This window comes from Ammospiza nelsoni, chromosome 25, assembly GCF_027579445.1.
Source record: "Ammospiza nelsoni isolate bAmmNel1 chromosome 25, bAmmNel1.pri, whole genome shotgun sequence".
NCBI lineage: Eukaryota > Metazoa > Chordata > Aves > Passeriformes > Passerellidae > Ammospiza > Ammospiza nelsoni.
Window position 1 is genome coordinate 3,394,608 of NC_080657.1, and position 22,997 is coordinate 3,417,604.

General features: G+C 49.0%; 3 protein-coding genes across 5 annotated transcripts; all 3 read right to left on the minus strand.

Moving 5' to 3' along the window:
* Positions 1-152: 152 nt before the first annotated feature.
* On the minus strand, positions 153-1,787 carry LSM10 (LSM10, U7 small nuclear RNA associated). The gene is made up of 2 exons (XM_059488667.1): positions 1,752-1,787; positions 153-725 (listed from the first exon to the last, which is right to left on the minus strand). Exon 2 carries the CDS (start codon positions 718-720, stop codon positions 349-351), a length of 372 nt encoding a protein of 123 aa, XP_059344650.1. The 5' UTR covers positions 721-725; positions 1,752-1,787; the 3' UTR covers positions 153-348.
* Positions 1,788-2,484: 697 nt separating this feature from the next.
* On the minus strand, positions 2,485-14,224 carry OSCP1 (organic solute carrier partner 1). 3 transcript variants are annotated; one of them, XM_059488666.1, is made up of 11 exons: positions 14,091-14,202; positions 12,318-12,347; positions 7,637-7,791; positions 6,766-6,933; positions 6,338-6,418; positions 5,675-5,778; positions 4,860-4,988; positions 4,372-4,441; positions 3,629-3,765; positions 3,009-3,072; positions 2,485-2,718 (listed from the first exon to the last, which is right to left on the minus strand). In XM_059488666.1, the coding sequence occupies exons 1-11, from the start codon at positions 14,200-14,202 to the stop codon at positions 2,602-2,604; spliced, it is 1,167 nt and encodes a 388-aa protein (XP_059344649.1). In that variant the 3' UTR covers positions 2,485-2,601. The 3 variants fall into 3 exon arrangements, with proteins under 3 accessions (XP_059344649.1, XP_059344647.1, XP_059344648.1); XM_059488664.1 differs by lacking the exon at positions 12,318-12,347 and having other exon boundaries at positions 14,091-14,224; XM_059488665.1 differs by lacking the exon at positions 14,091-14,202 and having other exon boundaries at positions 12,318-12,360.
* A 1,387-nt stretch (positions 14,225-15,611) lies between these two features.
* MRPS15 (mitochondrial ribosomal protein S15) lies at positions 15,612-22,874 on the minus strand. The gene is made up of 8 exons (XM_059488756.1): positions 22,729-22,874; positions 21,667-21,729; positions 21,051-21,126; positions 20,247-20,295; positions 19,636-19,720; positions 18,400-18,458; positions 16,248-16,439; positions 15,612-15,798 (listed from the first exon to the last, which is right to left on the minus strand). Exons 1-8 carry the CDS (start codon positions 22,802-22,804, stop codon positions 15,658-15,660), a joined length of 741 nt encoding a protein of 246 aa, XP_059344739.1. The 5' UTR covers positions 22,805-22,874; the 3' UTR covers positions 15,612-15,657.
* Between the last annotated feature and the right edge of the window lie 123 nt (positions 22,875-22,997).

The window sequence follows — 22,997 nt, forward strand, 5'->3', positions numbered from 1 at the left end:
TCCAGGGTGGCCATGCTGGTGACAGCAAGTCCTTTACTCAGTGGGCAAGCAAAGGCTGAGCCAGGGGCAGCGGGATGTCAAGAGTTCTTTGGCCATTGGAGGATGGACATGAGTTGCTGCCAACAGAACAGAAAATGAGCAGAGAGACCACAGAGCCTTTAAATGGTGTTATTCACTACAAAAACCAGTCCTGCTCCTCTGCAGGTGGAGAGAACAGCAGAACCTCAAGTCCTTGGAGGAAAATGTCTCTTGGGGAACATCACTGGGTGGGACAGAGAGAGCTGGCAGTCCACCAAAGGGTCACATCTACCCAGGCCCATCCTGGCTGCCGAGGGCAGTGCCAGGCCCTCACTTGTGCTTGGCAGGGAGGAACTCCCGGCGTCCCTTGTCGCGGGCCCCGAAGTAGCGCACCCTGTGGATGGCCTGCAGCTGCTCCTCGATGGTGGCGCGGATGTCCACCTCGTCGGGGATGTGCACGTAGCGGATGTTCCTGCCGGTCACAAAGAGCTCGTCCAGGCGGGACACGGTGCCCTGCCGGTCCGTGAAGGTCACCTCGGCCAGGCGCACGTTCATGAAGGCGTCCACGCTGGTGACGCGCCCCGCGGCCGCGCTCTCGTCGCGCAGCTCCACGGTGGTGACGCGGCCGCGCAGGCCCTGCAGCAGGATCACCAGGCTGTTCTCGGCGATGGTGCGCTCCTTCACCGAGTGGCTCACCTCCATGGCGGCTGTGGGGGCACAGGGGCTGGGCACAGGGGCTGGGGACACCTGCCTGCTGTGCCTCACACGGAGCAGTCCCTGCACATGGGCCAAGCCCTGCACACACACCTACACATGAACCAATCCCTGCATGTTCACCTGTCCACGGACCAACCCTTGCACACACACCAGAACATGGGCCAACCCCTGCACATGGACCAACCTTGCACAGGGACCAACCCCTGCACACACACCTGCCCGTGGACCAAATCCTGCCCATGTACCAACTGCTGCACACACACCTGGGCATGGACCGGACCCTGAACATGGACCAACCCCTGCACACACACCTGAACGTGGATCAGCCCCTGCACATTCACCCACCCATGGGCCAAATCCTGCCCAAGGACCAACCCCTGACAAACACCTGAACACGGACCAGCCCCTGCACACACACCTGCCCGTGGACCAAATCCTGCCCTCACACCTGTACATGGACCAAGCCCTGCACACACACCTACCCACCGCACCAGCCCTCAAACGCTCACCTGCACGCACACACATTGCCCCTCACACTCTCACCTGCACACGCATCACCGCTCACACGTGCCCCTGCACGCATACGGCCCCTTGCACACTCACCTGCTCTCACAGCACCCCTTGCACACTCACCTGCTCTCACAGCACCCCTTGCACACTCACCTGCACACACACGGCCCCTTTCACACTCACCTGCTCTCACAGCACCCCTTGCACACTCACCTGTTCTCACAGCACCCCTTGCACACTCACCTGCACACACACGGCCCCTTTCACACCCACCTGCTCTCACAGCACCCCTCGCACACACCGCACGCCGCCCCTCGCCCCAGTCGCTCCCATTCTCCTCGCCCACCCCCCGGCACACGTTCCTGCCCCCTCCCCGCCCGCCGGGGCGCTCCGTGTCCCTCTCGCCCTGTCCCTGCCCTCATCCCCGCTGTCCCTCCCGGGGCCCCGCGCTGTCCCCATCCCCCCCCCCCCCCCCCCCTCCGCACACGGGCCCCCCCCGCACTCACGCGCCGCCGCCTTCCCGCGCGCTCCCCGCCCCTCGCGCACGCGCGGCCCCGCCCCTCGCCCCGCCCCCGGCGGGAAGGGGCGGGGCGGCCACGCGCGGTGTCCGTGTGTCCCAATGTCCCCAAGTCCCGCTGTCCGTGTTCCGGTGTCCCAATGTCCCCAAGACTCGTTGTCCGCGTGTCACGGTGTCTCCGTGTTCCGGTGTCCCAATGTCCCCAAGACTCGTTGTCCGCGTGTCACGGTGTCTCCGTGTTCCGGTGTCCTAATGTCCCCAAGTCCCGGTGTCCGCGTGTCCCAATGTCCCTATGTCCTGCTGTCCGCGTGTCCCGGTGTCCGCGTGTCCCAATGTCTCAGTGTCCGTGTGTCCCGATGTCTGCGTGTCCCAATGTCCCGGTGTCCGTGTGTCCCGATGTCTGCGTGTCCCGGTGTTCGCTTGTCCCAATGTCCCGGTGTCCGTGTGTCCCGATGTCTGCGTGTCCCAATGTCCCGATGTCTGCGTGTCCCGGTGTTTGCTTGTCCCAATGTCCCGGTGTCCGTGTGTCCCGATGTCTGCGTGTCCCAATGTCCCGATGTCTGCGTGTCCCGGTGTTCGCTTGTCCCAATGTCCTGGTGTCCGTGTGTCCCGATGTCTGCGTGTCCCAATGTCCCGATGTCTGCGTGTCCCGGTGTTCGCTTGTCCCAATGTCCCGGTGTCCACATGTCCCGCTGTGTCCGCATGTCTCAATGTCCCCAAGGCCCGGTGTCCACTTGTCCCGGTGTCCACTTGTCCCAATGTTCACGTGTCCCAATGTCCGCTTGTCTCGGTGTCCGTGTGTCCCAATGTCCCGGTGTCCGTGTGTCCCGCTGTCCCGCTCAGAGCCCGTCCATCAGTGCCAGCAGGTCCTCGCCCTTCCCGGCGCTGCCCGGGCGCGGTTCCGCCACGTCCAGCTCGCCCAGGATGCGGGACAGCTCCGCCCGCCGCGCCGGCTCCTGCGGGACAGACAGACAGACGGACACCGCGCTCAGCGCCCGCCTGGGCTCCCCTGGGACGTGCCCCTTTTACACCCCCAACTCGGCTAAAAACTTGCTCTGGTGTTTGTCAGGATTCAAGTTTTCTTAGTAAATATTCACCAATTCCACTGTCTTGGCAAAAAATTGGCAATTACTATTAGTAATGAGTTTATGTGAAATTGGAAAAAAAGTATTTTTAAATCCCTATTCTGGGTGAAACATGGTCCTTAATGAAGCAGAGAACCAGTGATGTGAAACATGTTACACACCTGTGTGGCTTCAATGTCGATAACCTTGTAGGACAGCTCCTCTGGTCTGGTCTGTGCAGCGTGTCTTGATTAAAAACATTAAAAAAGTGGTTAATCCCATGAAGATGTATAAGGAAATTATAAAAATCAGGCTTCATCAGGCTCCTGTAGGCACAAATGATGCTCAGAGGATGCTCACAGGGCCAGACTGGATGGGGCTTGAAGCAGCCTGGTCTGCTGGAAGGTGTCCCTTCCCATGGCAGAGTAGAATTAGAGGACCCTTCCAACCCAAACTATTCTGGAATTCCATGAAGTTTGGCAATGCCTCTGTTCCTATTTGCCAAATTAATATATTCACCCAATTTGGAGGCTTCTCCCTGTCCTAGACATTTTTGTAAAGTGCAGAACAGCAGGAATATTTCTGCAGCAGAAACGAGCAGATACAAACATCCTGCTAAAATGGCTGGAGGGAAATTTCTGTCCAGTGGCACTGGGAGAAAAGCTGCATCACAGGAGACATCAGGAGCAGGATAACAACACCCTGCTCTGACCCTAAAGCTCTTTGAGGGCCAGCTTTGCTCTCCAGGGCTCCCCACAGGGCACCCCAAAACCAAAGCCAAACCCAAAAGGATCCAGCATACTCTTCCTCCTCGTCGGTGGTGAACAAGTTCAGCCGAAATCCTGAATCACCAGCAGGTTTCTGGATGTCCAAACCTCCCAGCAGCCTGGCTAAAAAGTTCAGCTCTTCTTTAGCAAGGGGGTTGGGGGCTATGTTCTCCTGCAGGAAACAGCAATAGGTTTGTTGAGCAATTATCTGGGAGATTTGGGCTGCAAGGAGCTTTGATATTCCATATATGTCCTTCAAATATTCCTGATATTCCATACATATCCTTCATATTTTCCTGATATTCCATACATGTCCTTCATATATTCCTATATTCCATACATGTCCTTCAAATATTCCTGATATTCCATACATATCCTTCATATATTCCTAATATTCCATACATGTCCTTCAGAGGGATATAAACACATTTATTTCTCCGTTTTCCTGGGACAGATTGTGCAGATAATCAGTAATCACCAGCTCCCTGCTGGAAATGGTTGTTTGAATTTATAGACTCAGCACAAGATACTTTTCCAGCTCAATTGGACAGGTGAGAAATCTGTAAAGCCAACTTTCTTTTCTGAGGAGATTGAAATGGAAGCAAGAACATCCTTGCAGTAGGATTCTTTGGGAAAATGTGCCCTTTCCCTGGCTTCAAAGGACTGGGGAGGATTGGCTGAGGCTCTGAGACCAGAAAAGCTTCCCTGACCTTATCCCATATTTATAGACTCAGAATTTGGCCAGTTTAAACAGGGACAGGAGGGGGACAGCACTGACCTTTGCCTGGGATGCCAGGTTTTTGGAAGATCCTGACATGTGTGTCTCCACTGGCCGGGTCACGCTGTACCTGCAGGGAAAACACTCATCAACAACAGCTTGTTCTGGGACCAGGCATAGAACCAGAGGGATGCAGAATTTTAGGATATTTCCCTGAAAACTGAACAATTGCAATGAGAAGCTGCAGCTCAGTGTGGTGCAATGGTGAGGCAAAGAGAGGATTGCTTGATTGTGGTTACATTAAATCACATTCCACATGAGATGCCCCACCAGAACACTCTTTCCTCAGCTCCACTGTGGACATAAATCAAAGTTTTGCCTGTTTTTTGCAGCTCTTTATACTCTGTCCACACAGGACAGCACCTTATAGTGAAGTCAATCTGATAATTAAAGCAAAAGATCCCAAAACCACACCAGGCTGAAAATGTGTTTCTGGCCAACCCATCAGCATTTGGTTCAGGTTTCTACACAGAACAAAAATTACTTACATGTTTGTCCCAAGTTTGAGGACTCTGTCTCCATAAAGCTCAAAAGATCCTTCCCTTTGTGGAGTAACATAATTCCCAGCAGTGCTGAACTCAGCCCTTTTAACTTCCACTCCTTTGTGATTGAATATCCTTAAAAACGAGGCATAATTGAAATATTTAGTAGCTTCAGTCCTGATTTTAGTACCTAATTCCTCTGCTTTCTTCACGAGGGGAATAAAACTCTATTCTGTAGTATAATAATAATAAAAACCTAATAAAATATGATAACAACAATTCTGCATAACGATAACATAATAATAATAATAATAATAATAATAATAATAATAATAATAATAATAATAATAATAATAATAATAATAATAATAATAATAATAATAATAATTCTGTACATGGCTAAATGCCTCTTTTATGGGATAAATTAATAACAGCTAATTTATTATAATAGAAAACTCCCAAAAGCTGCTCAGCATTTAATTGCTGGGTGACTTAGTCCCAAATTCTGCCCTTTAAATAGTATTAAATATAAATAATATATAATATAATGTAATATAATATAATATAATATAATATAATATAATATAATATAATATAATATAATAATTTTAAGGCCCCTTAAATAGTATTTATTGGAGTTTCAAATATAATAATAATAATAATAATAATAATAATAATAATAATAATAATAATAATAATAATAATTTTAAAAGGCCCCTTAAATGGTATTTACTGGAGTTTCAGCTGTCCATGCAACAGGAATGTCAGTCTGAGCTGGATTCCTGAGCCCTCCCTGTGCCCCACACGTGGCACCAGCTCACCTGATGAGCCCTGGCACCTCTGTGCCCCAGGGGACAGGCCCTGAGATTGGCAGCACAAAGCGACCATTGGAGTTTTGTACTTTATCCTTCAGGAAGATGGAGACCTGCAAAGGGACATCACAAACATCACAGCCTGGGGAAATCCCCCACAGACCCTCCCATCCAAATTCCCTGAAATCTGAGCCTGAGATTCTCTGCCTGGGCTGGGGAAGGTTTCCCAGAGCTCTTGGTCTGTGTAGGGATGTATTTACAAAGCCAGTGATATGGAATTGTGGTCCAGAGGATGGGCACACTGATCTAACATTAAATAAATTATATTAAAAACTACATCCTGTTCATGCATGTGAGTGTGACCAGTTTGTTTAGAGAACATCGAGTTCACGCTCAGGTTTCCTATCAAATTTCTCCTAAAAGGAAAAACAGATTTATCCATCTAAATCACACTAGTAGACATTCCTTTTTTTCATTATATTGTAGAATTATTCAGCATTACTGCAGTATATGTGCTCAATTTATGAAATTTGAGTGCAATTACAAGCACATCAAGATGACTGAAAAGCACAAACAACAAACCCAAACCTGCAGTGTTTATAAGCAGATCCCTTTACATTCCAACCCCAAACTCTCTGTCATTCTCTCTGCCTAGTTAGATTGAGCTCTTACCCTGATGTGCATGTCCTGGAAGAAAATGAGAAGTGTTTGCCTGATGAGCTGGAATTCACCATCAGAGAGAGGGTTGTAGGTCTGGAAAAGGAAAATCATCATGCAAGGGTTGCAGATGTGCCATGTCCCACCCAGGGAAAGAGGGAACAAGCTGAATATTCTGATCTACTTGCAGGGGGAGCAGAGATGCTCTAAGGGGGCTGCTGGTTATTATCAATAATTATTGTCTGCCACTAAAATTCTGATTTAATTTCTGCTGAAATCAGTGGAGACTTAAATCAGACTGAATAAGCAACACATTGATTTAAACTGGGCCAGTAGAAAAATACCCTCACAGCCCTTTCCAATGTAGTAATTAATCTCTAAGAGGTAAAAACCCCATAAAATCAAACCACAGCGTGTCTCACCCTTTTCCTGAGGATTCTTACCTCAATCAGCCTCCTGAAGGTCTCATCCACCTGGTTCAGAATGCCAGGGGAGTCAGAGATGAAATCCTTGATGGCATCCAGGTGGTTGAAGGTGACCAGCAGAACGTCCCTGGGCCGAGGGCACAGCAGCACTTGGTATTTGAAGGCCATGGTCATGAGGTCGTAGAGCTGCAAAGGAACACAGGAATGTTGGTTGGAAACCTCCTGGGCATGGAGAGGGGGATGCAGTCAGGCCAGCACCTGCCTGTGGCACAAGGAACCATTTTAGGTTCATTTCTTAAAAAACAAGAGCTCTGCAGTCCCATCTCCAGCCTTCCTGCTGGGTCTCCAATGCCATCAGCGCTCAGTGAGCAATATTATTGTATTTGTGAGGTGCCCTGATGAATGATGGATCTAGGCCATGTTCTTAGAAGGCTAATTTATTATTTTATGATACTATATTATACAAAAGAATGCTATACTAAACTATACTAAAGAATACAGAAAGGATATTTACAGGTTAAAAAGATAATAATGAAAACTCGTGACTCTTGCCAGAGTCCAGACACAGCTTGGCCCTGATTGGCCAAACAGTGAAAACAACTCACAGGAACCAAATGAAACAATCACCTGTGGGTAAACAATCTCCCAACACATGTGATCACAACACAGGAGAAGCAAATGAGATAAGAATTTGTTTTCCTTTTTCTCTGAGGCTTCTCAGCTTCCTAGAAGAAAAATCCTGGGCGAAGGGTTTTTCCAGAAAATGTGAATGTGACAGAGAACCATTTTCACAAGGAAAGCTGTTCCAAAATACTTCAAAATGGAAAAGCCATGGGTTAAATATTGCAACAGAACCTGGTGAAGGGCAGCTGGGCAGCAGGAGTGTTACCTTGTCCATGCTGGCCTGGTTGAGTCTCATGATGGAGGCGTGGGCCAGCCGGTCGTACACGGTGCGCAGTGCTTTCTTGGAGTACAGATCCTGGGGCTTGAACAGCTCCTCCATGAATTTCCTGTTGAACATGGTGCTGATGATGTCGTTCATCACTGCAAAGACAAAGTTAGGCTCTGTGGTTTGCCCCAGAACAGCCTGGTCCTGCTCCATGCCAGGGGACAGAGTGCAATGGGAGAGGGGGAGCAGCATCTCTGCATCCAGCTCTGCCTCAGCCTCACCTGAGCATCACCTCTGCATCCAGCTCTGCCTCACCTGAGCATCATCTCTGCATCCAGCTCTGCCTCAGCCTCACCTGAGCATCACCTCTGCATCCAGCTCTGCCTCACCTGAGCATCACCTCTGCCTCCAGCTCTGCCTCACCTGAGCATCACCTCTGCCTCCAGCTCTGCTGCACCTGAGCATCACCTCTGCATCCAGCTCTGCCTCACCTGAGCATCACCTCTGCCTCCAGCTCTGCCTCACCTGAGCATCACCTCTGCCTCCAGCTCTGCCCCACCTGAGCATCACCTCTGCCTCCAGCTCTGCCCCACCTGAGCATCACCTCTGCCTCCAGCTCTGCCTCAGCCTCACCTGATGTCCCCCAGGGCACAGATGCCACCTGAGCTGAAGGCAGCAGGCCCTGTTTGCCCGTGGGAATAAGGCTGGCTTTGCTGTCCTGTTTTTACAGCTATGGTTGGCACTTTTCATTTTTAAATAATGTTGTTTGTAGGCTGCTCTGATGTGTTATTATCTGCTGCAGATAATTAAAAAGAATATAAATAATATTAAGAGATGCAGTTGTGCTTCCTAAGGAGAGTTTTGCATTGTGGTAGATCTTTGCTGTGCCTGTTCCTCCACACCCTCTGACACCACCAGTCTATTTTTTAACTTCTCAACAGAAGCTCCTGCAGGGCTCTCTGTAATCTTTATTCCAATCAGATTAGCACTGGCAGGTATTTAATAAAGCATTTATATCCCTGGGATCTATATCAACCCACTCATGGCTCTCTCAGCTGAAACATCTGCAGGCCCTAGAGTTTCAAATGCAGAACTCCAAACTTCCTTACTTGTGGTTAATTTTTAATGTGCAAATTTAGCCATGGAACTGTTTTATTACTGAGGAGTTTTTAGAGCTCAGGAGTGCTGAGCGTGAGTGCTGTGCTCTGGTTATTGAGTTTTTAATGCAAACAAGATGGAAAACATTGTGCAGTGCTTCAAGCAGAGGCTGCACCTGAGCTTTTGTGCTGGTTCTGCCACTTTTATTATCTCCCTGATAAATTCTAAAGAGTTATCACCAATAAACATTTATTCCTCTATCAAAAAAAAAAAAAAAAAAGGTAAACGAATACATCAGGTCACAGATTACTGTACAAGTGTGGATTTTCCTAAGCAGATGATTGTTACAAAGCTCATAATGCCAGACAATTCTTGTGGATTAGAAAAATCTCAGAGTAAATAATAAGGAAAAAAAAAAAAAAAGAAAAGAAGAAAAGTGAACATACAGAGAGTGGTAGTGACCAATGGTTTGAGTTATTGCTTTAATGATTCCCTGGGGGGGTCAAACACTTGGCTTTTCATCTGTTCTACCCCAACAGACAAAAGAAAGATAATTTCCTAATTTCCCTGTCACTTCATCTCTTCCTGGAGGATAAACTTCCTGGGGACTACTGGGGCAGGGAGAGCTGTGTTCCCAAGGGCAGAGGCCTCCTGAAATGGTTCTCTCTCCTCTCTAAACCTGCTGGTTCCTCACACAAAGCTCAGCAGCCCCTGTGCTGAACCTGATAGAGCTCCCTAATCCTGGTTTAAACACCCCAAATCCACAGAGAGATCTCTGCTCCTGAGCAGTATGGATTAAGAATACACCTAATTGCAAGTGGGAAAAAAGTCCCTCCTTCCTTTCAAACAAACTGGCCATAAAACAATCCCTACTTGCAATCTCAGGCAGAAATCCTCTATTTTTCGTGGAGAAAATAAAATATATTAGTACTAGTAGATATTAGTATCTAGTTAATTTTGCAGGGAATCAATTATGACAAAAATAAGAACTTCTGCTTTATACTGCCATTAAGGAAAGTATTTTTAAGCTGCTTTTGTGTGCTGCCCATAGAAAGATTTCTCCTGTCTTTGGAGAGCCTCAAACAACCCAAAATAGCAGGAGACAGATACCTCCCAGTACACTGATTTTTCAACAGAAAAACCACAGTCATAAATTATCTTCTGAAATTAAAACCTCTTGTGTGGGCTATAAAAAGAACTGAGAAAGACATAAAAAAAAAAAAAAATCAATCACGGTAAAGGGCAAATTGATAATAAATCTCTCCCATGTTTGATAATGACACAGCAAAGGTCTCAAGGGGGCCATGGAGGTGACACAGGAGCATTGGCCCAGGGACATGGCACAAGCAACACAGAGAAAGCAGCTGAGCAGAGAGGGGAGGTTGTAACTGGGATGAGAGGAGGGAAACCAGTGTGGCCAGTGTGCGATGGACAGGGCTGAGGCTGGCGGTGATGGTGGCTTTGGCCTCCTCACACCACGTCTCTGGGGACAGACTGGTGTCACTGGGATGCACGACATGAGGCTGGAGCTAGAGCTGGCTGATGCTGGTGCTTCCTGGTGTTTTGCGGAGATAATCAAAACTCTACAGCTTTTGTGAAAGTTGCAAAGCTGGTATGCTCATTACAGCGCTGGACGCATGTGGGAATTGCTCTCCTAAAATGATGTGTACTTCTGGGGACTTCAGGTCTCTTTTTATCTCTTTCTCAAATACATATGTATGCATATGTAATAAACATGTAAATATGAAATTGTATGCAATTTCACAATAGGTTCATACACATTCATTTTTACGAATTTTGCGTGACGTTTGCCGCTAGTTCTTCTGTCGCAGGCATCTTTGTGTGAAATCCCTTTTCTTTAGGATTTTCCCTTCTGAGAAGCTGAGGCCTCAGAAACAAAATGTAAACAATGGTTATCTGCTGCTGTGGAATGCATCAGGTAGATTTTTTGATTGGGCCATCTTGAATGTTTACAATTAATGGCCAACCACAGACCAGACAGCTCAGACTCTCTGTCTGAGCCACAGATCTTTGTTATTCCCGCTTTTCTATTCTTAGCTCAGCCTTCTGAGGAAACCTTTCCTTCTATTCTTTTTAGTATAGTTTTAATGCAATATATATATCATAAAATAATGAATCAAGCCTTCTGAACATGGAGTCAACATTCTCGTCTCTTCCCTCATCCAAGAACCCTTGTGACCACTGTGACAGCTCTTCTTTATCAGAAAGAATTCTTAGGTCAGGTTGAGATGCTCTCACAGCAGTCTCTCTGTCTCCCTCTATCACCATCTTTCTCTCTTATCTCTGTTTTCACTGAAGCAGTTTCTCTGAGCTTAGGCCTTTGCAGTCAGGCTAAATAGCTGTGTTCTCTAACCACAGACTCAACTCAAAAATGTACATTTCACCTAAATCAAAACGGATTTCTACCCTGGAAAATTTCTACTCTGCCTCACTGGAGGGTGTTTGGGGCAGCAGAAGGAACATTCTGTGTTCTGGACAGTCACCCTGAGTGCCACAGGATTGTGGTTCTTCAGGGACCTTGTCACTGCTCCACCAGTGACAGCCCCAGGGGTGACACCAGGACCCTCAGAGCACTGAGCACAGTGTTTTTCTCTCTCAGGAGAAGGGAAGGGCCAGCCTGGGACCTGCCCCTGAGCCAGCCCTGTCCCCTGCCTCACAGCTCTGGGCAGCTCCTCCTCGTTGGGGATGGGATGGAATCTGTCCCTGGGCTTCTGAGCTAAAGGGTGTGCTTGGAAACAGGATGGAATGGTAAGGAAAAAGCTGGGGCAGACTCCAGGACATCAGCATTTACCTTCAGTAGATATTAAAACCTACCAAAATGATGCTTGTTTTGCAAAACACCTATCACAACCCTCATAATCACAACCTTGATCCCTCTTTAGAAAGGGCTGCTCAGAAGGACCCTGTAAGTTCTGCTCATGCTCTCTGAACAAAAACCTGAGATTCAAGAGATTAATTTCCTCATTCCTTAGCACAGCCCCTGCTGCAGGCTCCTGTTCCAGGGCAGATTCCAGAGGGAAACACCCTCAGGATGCTCCAGGCAGGGTGAGCTGAGGGCTCCTGCTCCTTTGGGATGGCTCTGCCAGGTGTGACCACCAGCACAGGTGGGAAAAGCAGCTGGGATGGGAATGCCTTCGATCATCCCTGGAGTTCACCTGTCCAAACCCTGAGCAATGCACGAGATAAAACCTTAAAAAAAATGGAATACACCAAATATTCCTGCATTTAAGCAGCAAAACGACCTGCACAATGCTCACACAATTACATGCTCGCATGAAAACAGTGGTAAAGAAACACAAATACCATTTTTGCAGGCAAGACCACCAGGATAAAAAACTTTGATCCATTTCTAATCTTGGTTAAATTAACAGCTAATTTTTGAGGCCATATGATTTTAAGGTGTGGTCTGGTTTTTTTTTTCACTGATTTCCAGTAATTTAAGGTGAGCATTATTTGTGACACTGACTGAAGGCTGCAGGAACAGCCTCAGGGGTTCAGGCAAGATGAGCCCCAGGTGTGCACGTGGGGTTGGACTGGTGCATGCACACAGCAGGTACTGTACCTCGTTTCCTGTCCACATCTGTCCATTCATCTACACGAAGCATACAAAACAAAACAGCAGTTCAAGATGTAAGAACGAGAGTTGCAAGGAGAAGAAAAGAAAATAAGAAAGAAATAAACTTAAAAAAAAAAAAAAAGCAGCTAACTAGTGGATTTTGTCTCTTCTCATCAGCATTCAGCAGTGAATGAGAACCTCGCCCTCCCCTTGGATAAAATCCTGCTGCTTCAGGGCACATCAAATTTTAGTTTTCAGCCGCATTTTGCACTTACAAGTAACCAACATTTGAGTGAACAGCTTTAAGCATCAACAAACACCTCAGTGGGGATGAACCACATCTCAGTGAAATTAACACACAATTTTTTGGAAGAAAAAAACAAAAATCCATGTGTGGACAAACAAAACCAATCCAATTCTCCAGATACTCCATCAAGATTTAATTTAGCTAAAATCCTAAACTTGTCCCTGAATGAACAGCAGTAAACTTGTGTCACATCATTCCCTCATCAGGATACACATGAATAATTACAAATTTCCCCCCTCACAAACAACACAACAATTACACAGTGAACCCTTTGTTGTTTAGCACTTCATAAAGGACAGGCAGGAGGGATAACAATACCAAGCTCATACCAAGTGGATTTTTTATTAAAACATCACAGATCTTCCCGAGGCACATTCCCCATGCCCTGACAGAGAGGTGCAAGGACTTGTAAAGCAAAGCTTCAAATTGAAGTTGTAAATGCAGAGGTGCTTGGCTGGGAGCTGGAGTTTCATGGCCCACGAGAAGACACAAGGCTCTGTTTGTACGAGGATTTTGGCCAAATGGGATTGCATAAAAGCCAGGATTTCAGGAGCTGTACTGGTATTTGAATTTCACACAATTGCACGTGCTGTGTCTGCACGAGATTTATAATTTTATTCCTGGAAACTCCTTCCCATTGCAAAGCACCTTGCTCTGCTCCAAACAGCCCAGGAGCTGGGCTGCCATAACCAAATCCTGGGTTATTTTGAGTCCAAAACTGCATTTCTGGAGCTTTAACCCCAGAATTGAGCACAGAAACACCCACACGGATTCCGCTTTCTCCTTCTGGGTGAGAACCTCCCAAACCAACCCCGGCAGCACCCTGGGGATGGGGAGGGACTTGAGGAACATCGAGCTCAACCCAACGGGCTGTGCTACCCAGCACAAAACACTGAGGGCTAAATTCTGTAATAATTATTGTGGTAATTACTGAAATCGGGGCAGGGAAACTGATGCCCTGAGCCCGCAGCATCCTCTGGTGACAGCACAGCGTGTCCCTGTGTCACAGCTGACAGAAGGACAGGACACAGCCTCAAGCTGCGCCAAGGGGAGTTTGGGCGAGATGTTAGAAAGAAATTATTTGCTGAAAAAGTGATTGGGGAATGGAATTGTCTGCGCAGGGAGGGGTGGATTCACCATCCCTGGAGGAGTTTGAAAGCAGATGGAGGTGGCACTGAGTGCCAGGGTTTAGCTGACGGGGAGGTGTTAGGGCATGGGTTGGGCTGGGTGATATTAAAGGTATTTTCCAGCCTGGGTAATTCTGTGATTCTGCGGCATCCCGGGAAGCGGCACCGCCGGGCGGAGCAGCCCGAGCCGCTCTCCCTGCCGCTAGCGGGGACAGAGCCTTGCGCGGGGACACCGGGAGCGGCTCCGCTGGCACTCCCACACCGGTAGCGGGGACAGAGCCGCGCTCGGGGACACCGGCGGTGGCACCGGCACACCGGGAGCGGAGGGAGCCGCGCACCGCTCACCTTTGCGCGCCTTCTCTCCGGGGATGCTCTGGGCGCGCAGCCGCTGGTCCAGGATGTAGAGCATCTCCCCGCCCAGGTTCAGGAACAGCAGCGGCAGCGTCCGCGCCGACATGGCCCCGGCACAGCCCCGGCTCGGCCCGGCACGGCCCGGCCCCGCTCCCGCACCGCCGCCGCCGTTGCCGGGCAGCCGCGGGGCCAATCCGGGAGCGCCGTCTTGGCCGGGCGGGGCGCGCCTGCGCACGGTGCCGGTGTGAGTGAGCATCGTTCCGGTCTGAGTGTGCATCATCCCCATCTGTGTGTGCATCTTCGTGATCCATGTGTGCATCATCCCCATCTGTGTGTGCATCATCCCCATCTGTGTGTGCATCTTCGTGATCCATGTGTGCATCATCCCCATCTGTGTGTGCATCTTCGTGATCCATGTGTGCATCATCCCCATCTGTGTGTGCATCATCCCCATCTGTGTGTGCATCATCGTGATCCATGTGTGCATCATCCCGATCTGTGTGTGCATCATCGTGATCCATGTGTGCATCGTCCCAGTCTGAGTGTGCATCGTCCCAGTCTGAGTGTGCATCATCCTGATCTGAGTGTGCATCATCCCGATCTGAGTGTGCATTATCGTGATCTCTGTGTGCATCATCCCCATCTGTGTGTGCATCATCCTGATCCGTGTGCACATCGTCCCCATCTGAGTGTGCACTGTCCCAGTGTGAGCATGCACATCATCGTGATCCATGTGTACCTTGTCCTGATTGATCCATGTGTGCATCATCCTGATCTGAGTGTGTGCATCGTCCTGGTATGAGGAGTGTGCATCCTCCTGTTCTAAGTGTGCATTGTTCTGGTGCGAGTGTGTGCATCATCGTGACTCATGTGCACATCGTCCTGATCCGTGTGTGCATCGTCCCAGTCTATGTGTGCATGGTCCCAGTGTGAGTGTGTGCATTGTCACAACCCATGTGTGCATCACCCCCAGTCCCTGTGTGCATTGTCCCTGTGCCATCATCCCTGGTCCCCGTGTGGATCATCCCAGTGCACAAACACAGCCCCAGCACGTTGAGGAATGGTTTGGGTTGAAAAGGACCTTAAAGCCCATCAAGTGCTACCCCCTGCCATGGCAGAAACACCTTCCACTGTCCCAGGCTGCTCCAAGCCCCGTCCAACCTGCCTTGCACACTTCTAGGGATCCAGGGGCAGCCACGGCTTCTCTGGGCACCCTGTGCCAGAGTCTCCCCACCCTCACAGGGGAGAATTTATTCATAATGTCAAATTTAAATGTCTTAAGTTTCAGCTTATAAATATCTAAGAAGATGTGGCAGTGCAAACCTCTGGACGCTGTGCTGACAGGGCACAGGCAGCCCTTGAGCTGTTCCCACTGACAGAACTGCAGGGTAGTGCTGGAGTCCCCAGGTCCTCTCACAGACCAACCTGCCCAGCACTCGGCCTGAAATTAAACTTCTAAACCACTCAAACCACCAGCTGCCCTTCCCAGGTGCCCACACCACATGAGCAAAGAGGTTTCAGGTCTTTGGGCAGGAGTTTATTGTCAGTTCTGGCTGTGCCACTACACAGGTGTCCCCTCCTGTGCCTGCTTCTCCTGCACCTGCTTCTCCTGCTGTTCCCGTGCAGCTCTTGCTCTTGCCTGCCACTCTCTCCTCTTCTTGAGTCTCTCAGCTGCTTGCAGCTTCTGCTTCTCCTGGAACACCTGTGGAAGCAGAAGGGAGAGAGATAAAGCCGCCTGCAGAGCTGCTGCCCAGGCTGTTTGCTGCAGGCAAAGTGGTTCCAGCGGGAGCCAGATCAAATCCTCCTCCCTGCTCCAGCAAACCATCTGAGATTATTCTGTTACAGCCACCCAGTCAATCACTGAACCTTTCAGGTTGGAAAAGACTTCTGAGACCACACTTTTACGGAGGGGTTTTTCCTGTGCAGCCTTCTCCATACCTTGATGCACAAAGCCTTCTCGACCAAGGGGATTTTCTCCAGAAAATGTGAATGCCACAAAATCAATTTCCTAGACTTTCAGAGAGGGGTTTTTCCCTGCTCCATACCTTGACGCACAAAGCCTTCTTGACCAAAGGGATTTCTCCAGAAAACGTGAATGCCATAAAACCGAATTCCCAGACTTTCAGAGAGGGGTTTTTCCCTGCTCCATACCTTGGTGCACAAAGCCTTCTTGACCATCCAGCGCTTGGTGAGGTGGCGGCTGTAGGGCTGGGGGGGGCTGTACTGGATGCCCAGCTCCTTGCAGGTGTTCTCAAAGGTGCTGTAGTTGACTCGGCGCAGGTAGCCCAGCATCTTCCTCCTCCTGTCCAGACCCATCAGCATGAACCTGCGGTTCCTTTTGTCCTGCAAAGCACACAAGGTTCACTCCACTGCAGGCAGGTTATTGCATTTGCATCCCTCCAGACAGAGGAAGGAATGATGTGTTGCTGTCATATTTTCTGAAAAATCCCTTCACCAAGATTTTTTCTCCTGGGAAGCTGAGAAGCTTCACAGAAAAATAAAAACAATATTATCTCATTTGCTTCTCCCTGTTTTGCTGCTTTGGAATGTGGTCTAGAGATTGTTTATCCACAGGTGATTGTTTGATTAGTTTCATGTGAATTGTTTTTACTTAATAACCAATCACTGTCCAGCTATGCTGGGACTCTGGAAGGAGTCACAAGTTTTCCTTATCACTCTTGTTAAGCCTTCTGTCTGTATCCTTTCTCTATTCTTAAGTATAGATATAATGTAATGTAATGTAATATATACAAATAAATTAGCCTTCTAAAAACATAAAGTCAGATTCTCAATTCCTCCTTCATCTGGGATCCCAGCAAATATCACAATGATGAATCTGACTCCATGTTCCCAGAAGGCTAATTTATTATTTTGTGATACTATATTATATTAAAGAATACTATACTAAAGAATACAGAAAGGATACTTACAGAAGGCTAAAAAGTTAATAATGAAAACTCCTGACTCTTTCCAGAGTCTTGACACAGCTTGGTGCTGATTGGTCAAAGAGTGAAAACTCACAGCAGAATCCAATGAAACAATCACCTGTGGGTAAACAATCTCCAAACACATTCCAAAGGAGCAAAAGAGGAGAAGCAAATCAGGTAATTATTATTTTCCTTTTTATCTGAGGCTTCTCAGCTTCCCAGGAGAAAAATCCTGGGCAAAGGGGTTTTTCCAGAAAATGTGAATGTCGCAGCAGATCGTCCTGCCTGTCCAGTAAATTACTGAGAAGAGAGCAGATTTTGGATGAAGGGCAATGATAAGGTAAGGACAGAGTTTTAGAACAATTTCTGTTGGCAGATGCTGTGAGTACATCAGGTTAGCACAAGCTGATCCAAGGAGATGTAATTTACTTTGCACTGGAATTGCTTTCTCCCTTCCATGGTTGCACCTTCACCTTCCCTGAAGACTCTTTTCAGCTTGTGCATAGATTCAGGCTCTGCCAAAACTGCAGGGAAGGTCTTCTGGCTAAAACCTGCTCCTCTTGAAGTGTGCTGCTTCATAATAACAGAAGTATTTACCTTTGTGTTGCCAGAAATTAAGCTCTGACTGGCTGTTCTTTGGAAGGGCACAAGCATAGCCTGAGCCACACCAGTCAGGGCAATGCCTCACAGGAGACATCTCCCTGTCCTATACAAGTGATTTATGTAAAAAATTCAGCCAAGGAATTCTAAAAAGTCCAACTTCAACACTTGGTACAGCTTCTGGTGGCTTGTAATAAAAAGCTCAGTTCTGTTCTCTTATACCCTTCAAGTTTTCATGAATAACAATTATGCACTTCTTTCAAATGCAAATCAATCCATTTTTGGATCCATTCTTCTGCCCTGCATAAAGAATCTTTGATATCTGTTTTATGAACATAAATTCAGGCAAGCTGTCTCAAATTTGGGCCTGAACCTAGGCAGGGGAGTGGGACATTCACACAGCGTTGTCCACCAAACATTTTCATGAGCAGAACAAGCACAGATTTTGCTCTTTGTTTATTACTGTGGCTGCAATCATTAATTAGCCAAAACTAAGGGGTGAAGCCACATCTACAGCGAGGAGCAATGGAGCTCAGGTCTGCCCAAAGGAATCTGCTCAGCTGTTTCCTCCACTACAATAACAAACCAGAACACAGAGCAGAGTGGGCGAGACCCCAGCTGTGCCTGAGCAAGCAGCTCCCCACCCTGGCACCAAGGAGCAGCTGTAACTATTTCATAAACCTCCTTAGGAAAGCCATAATCCCCAGGATTAAACTCCTTTTGTAATAAACTGAGCAAACCACCTGAGCAGCTGTGGGCTGAGATCCCTGAGTTACCTTGGGGTGCCTCTGGAGATGCTCCTCGAGCGTGCGGATCTTGGCAGTCAAAATAGCAACTGTGAAGGACAGAGAGAGAAGCTGTGTGAGAGCAGCAGCTTTCCCAGGTGATTTAGGATCATCTGCCTTGCCTCACGCTGCCAGCTGAGCACTGCTGCCCCTCCAGGGACCCACAGCAGCACAGCAGGGGCTGCCCATGGCAAAACAGTGCCCATGGCAAAACAGCGTCCAAAATAAAACAGGGTCCAAAATAAAACAGTGCCCACAGCAAAACAGTGCCCATGGCAAAACACTGCCCACAGCAAACACTGCCCATGGCAAAACACTGTCCAAAACAAAACACTGCCCACAGCAGCACAAAAACCACTGCCCACAGCAAACAATGCCCACAGCAGCAGAACAAACACTGCCCACAGGAAAACACTGCCCACAACAAAACACCGTCCACAACAAGCACTGCCACAGCAGCTCCTGACAACAGCAAAAACTGCCCAAATCAGTCCCTGCCCACAGCCCACAGCACAACAAACAAGAACACACAACCTGCAGGGCTGTGATAGTTATGAGGCTGTTTAATTAGAGAGTAAGGTTTTAGCAACTCATATAAATTTATCTGTGAATTTATTCCTCTTGCACTCATTCAGTTCTCAGTGATTTGACATTTGTTTCACCTCGTGGGATTTAAACTCTGGGGAAGCAGACAGCAATAAAAGGGTTTTTTTTCCCAAAGGCAGCAGCCAGATCTTTGGGATTTCAGGCTCTGGAGGGAGGGCTGGTGGCATCCTGAGGCACTGAAGGGCTTTGCTGACGACAAAGGAGCTGTCAGTGTTGGTCAGTGCAGCAAGACCTTTGTCCCTGCACTGTCCCCACTGTGCCTCAGCCACAGCTCTCTGATGCACAGAAAAAATTGGGTTCTGTGGCTGAATTTGGTTCATTTTGGTAACAGCTGCAGCTCAGTGCTTCAAATCGCAGAAGCACTCCAAGCAGAATAAAGCACACAGTGCCTTTGGAGGGTGGATGTGGAGCAGGAATTTGGAAGCAGCCCAGCAGCCTCTGCAACACTCCCAGACCTGGAGCAGCCCTGCAGGGCATCCTGCAGGCCACCTGCCCCTCAGCAGCTCTCCTGGAGGAGATCCTCCTGAATTCTACAGCAAACTGCAAGTGCTGGGGTGGGAACAGCTGAATAGAAGCAGAAAAGTTTCATCTGCCAACAATACCCTTCCCTTTTTAACTTGCCTTGCACTTCAAAGGAGCCATTGTCATGGGGAGACCTCCTGACCTTCTCCACCAGCTGCTGTGTCTTCACCTTCAACTTCTCCCTCTGTGGGGCACAGAAAAGAGGTTGTCACTGTCCCAGAACACTCAGCTCTCTTCCCAAACACCCACATAAGGGCTTTGCAATTCACACCTTCAGTGTGAATTGCTTTTACATCCTTTTACATCCTTTTAAGGTGAAGTGGCAGCACAGAGGAATGGCATGGAGATCTTTGTGCCACTTCCCTACCTGTTTGGTTTTTGGGCAAATGGAAAGTAAAATTAACTTGAAGCACATCTGCTGTCCAGTGCAATGGTTTTTAGAACACAGGGGGTCAGCCATGAGCAGCAGCAGAACAGCTCAGTGCCCTGACACCCCTGAATACTTTTTTGTTTCAATTTAATATGCAATTGTTACCACTTTAGTGTGATAAATTTTAAGACCAAACCAGATTTTCACTGCATTTCATCACCCCATGTTTACAGTCACTTAGAAATACAGTAAGGGAAAGATATTTAACAGCATAGACAAGTCTCACATGAAGGTGTTCATTAAATCTGTTTTATTTTCAAGCAAGCACAGTGACACTGACCTGACTTGCCATCTCCAGGGACAGCAGGCGTTTCACCACATCATCCACGCTGCAAGGGATGGCAAATTAGCTTATAAACCAGAAACAATTCTACTTAACAACAGAAATTAACTCAGCTTCTCAGAACATACTCCCTTTTCTCAGCTTTAATTTACTCCACAAATTTTCAGGGATTCTCCTCCTGCCAAACCTGGCAGCCATAAACGGGTGCTCACTTTCCTAAGCAAAATCATGGCTCAGATTACAGGAGTAATGAGTAGTTTTGCTGCAAAAATATTTAATTTTAAGGCTGGTTCCTTCAGAGAGCAGTGAAAGTCACAGCTGGACCACTGGGGGCCCTCCCTGCACCACACATGAGCAGCTCTGCAGCAGAGCACAACAGTGCTGAGCCCCAGAGCCCAAATCTGGCAGCAGCTGAATTCATGTGGAGCTGTTTAATGACTCTCTCCATCACCTGAGCTCAGGACAGGCACAGATTATTTCCAAGATGACTGTTTCTAGTATTTCAAGGTTATTTCATGTTTTTTTTTTTTTTGTTTTTTTTGTTTTGTTTTTTTTTTTTTTTTTTTTTTTTGTTTTCTTATGGACTACAAAGCCCACAGAGGATGTTGGCAACCAGCACTCAATCTCACATAGAGTGAACAATCACTGACCACTGTCTGTGTCTGTAAATTTGATTTCAAACTGACTTTGTGCCCACAGAGCATTAATAACTAATTAGTGAGCAGGTGCCAGCTCACACACACCTCATTTTTAAGGTACAAACCCCTGGAGAGAGCAGCCACTCCCTCTCCCTGTCCATACCTGTTCATGATGGGGAGATTGGCATAATCCTTCTTCAGCATGGTGGGAGGAAGGTCATCCAGATGGCTGGGGATGTCTGCAGAGAGAGGAACATTGGGAAAAGAGCAGGACAAAGTCAGAGCTCTGATATGTGCTGAAGAACTGAGCAGATCCAGCCAAGAGGGCAGAACTGAGTGACAAAAATGGGTTCAGTCTCTTCCCTTCAGCACTCTGGATTTACAATGTGGTGTACATGTATTTACAACAATCCACTGAGCTCAGAGATCACAGAATATCAAAACAGTTTTGGCTGGAAGGGATCTTAAAGCCCATCTGATTGCACCCCCTGCCATGGCAGGGACACTGCACTGTCCCAGGGTGCTCCAAGCCCTGTCCAGCCTGGCCTTGGGCACTGCCAAGGATCCAGGGGCAGCCACAGCTGCTCTGGGCACCTGTGCCAGGGCCTGCCCACCCTCACAGATCTCCTGCTACTGACAATCCTTCATTTCCCCACACTCAGGAGAAAGGGAATCTTCTGAGCTTGCAAGGAACCATTTCTGGAATGATTTCTGTGCCATGAGGGCACAGCTCTGAGCATGCCAACAGCAAAACACTGCTCCTGTGGATGCTGACATACCTTTCCTCTTCTTGGTCACAGGTCTGGCATAGCCCCTGGCTGCCTGGAGCACAGGACTGCAGCCTGGGTGGGAGAGACAGAAAGGATTCAGACAGGAGTGCACTTGTCCAGGCAAATACTCTGTACAGTCCAGTCAGTGCTCTGTGCTGTGTGCTCCTCTGTACAGTCAAACACTGCTGGGTGTGGGGTCAGAGCACTGAGACTCTGGGTGAGCAGTGACCAGGCAGATCTTTGTCCCAGAGGTGTTTGGGGTGGCTCAGGGTGGCTAACACAGCCTCTGGTGGTCAATGACCAGACAGATCTTTGTCCCAGAGGTGTTTGGGGTGGCTCAGGGTGGCTAACACAGCCTCTGGTGGTCAACGACCAGGCAGATCTTTGTCCCAGAGGTGTTTGGGGTGGCTCAGGGTGGCTCTCACACGGTGCCAACACAAACCAAGCTCTGCTGCCTGAGAGTGGGCAAATGCCAGGCCTGAAGCAGCAGAGCTGGCTGCACACACTGAGCAGTGTGAGAGCCCCCCCGGGCAAATGTGATCATTTAGAGGGCTTAAACTGCTGAATTAACTGATTAATTAATTAATCTCATTAGCGACATGGATGGGCTGCTCTGGGCCACCGCAGTGTCAGAGCTCAGGGGCAGTGACACCTGGGGACAACCTCTGTCTGGCACAGACACGAATATTCATCACCAGCCGGGACTCGGTCATTCTTTGACCTTTCAAGAACAAACTCTTCCAGCTGCTCCTTCAGGGCCCTGCTGCTGGGACCAGGACCCGCCTCAGGCCACTCGTCTGTGCCCGGCTCGGCCACCCCCGCTCGCTCCCGCTGCTCCGAGGGACCCCCACACCCCGGGTACCCCAAGGTCACCCGGTGCCCCGTCTCTTTTCAGGAGGAACAAACCACGAGCCCGGTGTGTGACCCCCCGAGGGCCCCCAGCCCACTCCAAGACCGCCTTTCCCCGCACCCTCAGCTCCCACCGCGGCCCCGGCCGCTCCCAATTCCTCCAGCGGGGTTCGCTTCCCTTTCCACCCTCCCAGCAGCCTCCTGATCCCCCGTGCCCCTCACCGGGCTGTGCCCTGCCCAGCGCGGCGGCCCCGGCGCGGGCGGGCCCGGCCAGGCCGCGGCCCAGCAGCGCCAGCATGGCCCGCGCTCACCGACAGGCCACCATGGGCGCCGCCATCTTGCCCAGGCGCGCCTGCCGAGCGCCGAGACAGGGCGGACGGAGCGAACGCCGAGCGCGTCGATGGCCGTCCAGGATCCCGTCCCGATCCCGGAGCCCTCCCGGTGCCTTAACTGTCCCCATCCTCGTCCCGGTCTTCATGTGCATCCAGATC

What these genes read in the sequence shown, in the direction of transcription:
- LSM10 (XM_059488667.1), bottom strand. Translation starts at nt 720, where the DNA reads ATGGAGGTGAGCCACTCGGTGAAGGAGCGCACCATCGCCGAGAACAGC.
- OSCP1 (XM_059488666.1), bottom strand. Translation starts at nt 14,202, where the DNA reads ATGTCGGCGCGGACGCTGCCGCTGCTGTTCCTGAACCTGGGCGGGGAG. An exon ending in CGGAGAGAAGGCGCGCAAAG is followed by an intron (nt 12,348 to 14,090) that starts GTGAGCGGTGCG and finishes TGCTTCGTGTAG; the next exon opens with ATGAATGGACAGATGTGGAC. An exon ending in TCGACATTGAAGCCACACAG is followed by an intron (nt 2,719 to 3,008) that starts GTGTGTAACATG and finishes TCTGTCCCGCAG; the next exon opens with GAGCCGGCGCGGCGGGCGGA.
- MRPS15 (XM_059488756.1), bottom strand. Translation starts at nt 22,804, where the DNA reads ATGCTGGCGCTGCTGGGCCGCGGCCTGGCCGGGCCCGCCCGCGCCGGG. An exon ending in TGGCTCCTTTGAAGTGCAAG is followed by an intron (nt 18,459 to 19,635) that starts GCAAGTTAAAAA and finishes TGTCCTTCACAG; the next exon opens with TTGCTATTTTGACTGCCAAG. An exon ending in ATCTCCAGAGGCACCCCAAG is followed by an intron (nt 16,440 to 18,399) that starts GTAACTCAGGGA and finishes TGTGCTTTGCAG; the next exon opens with GACAAAAGGAACCGCAGGTT.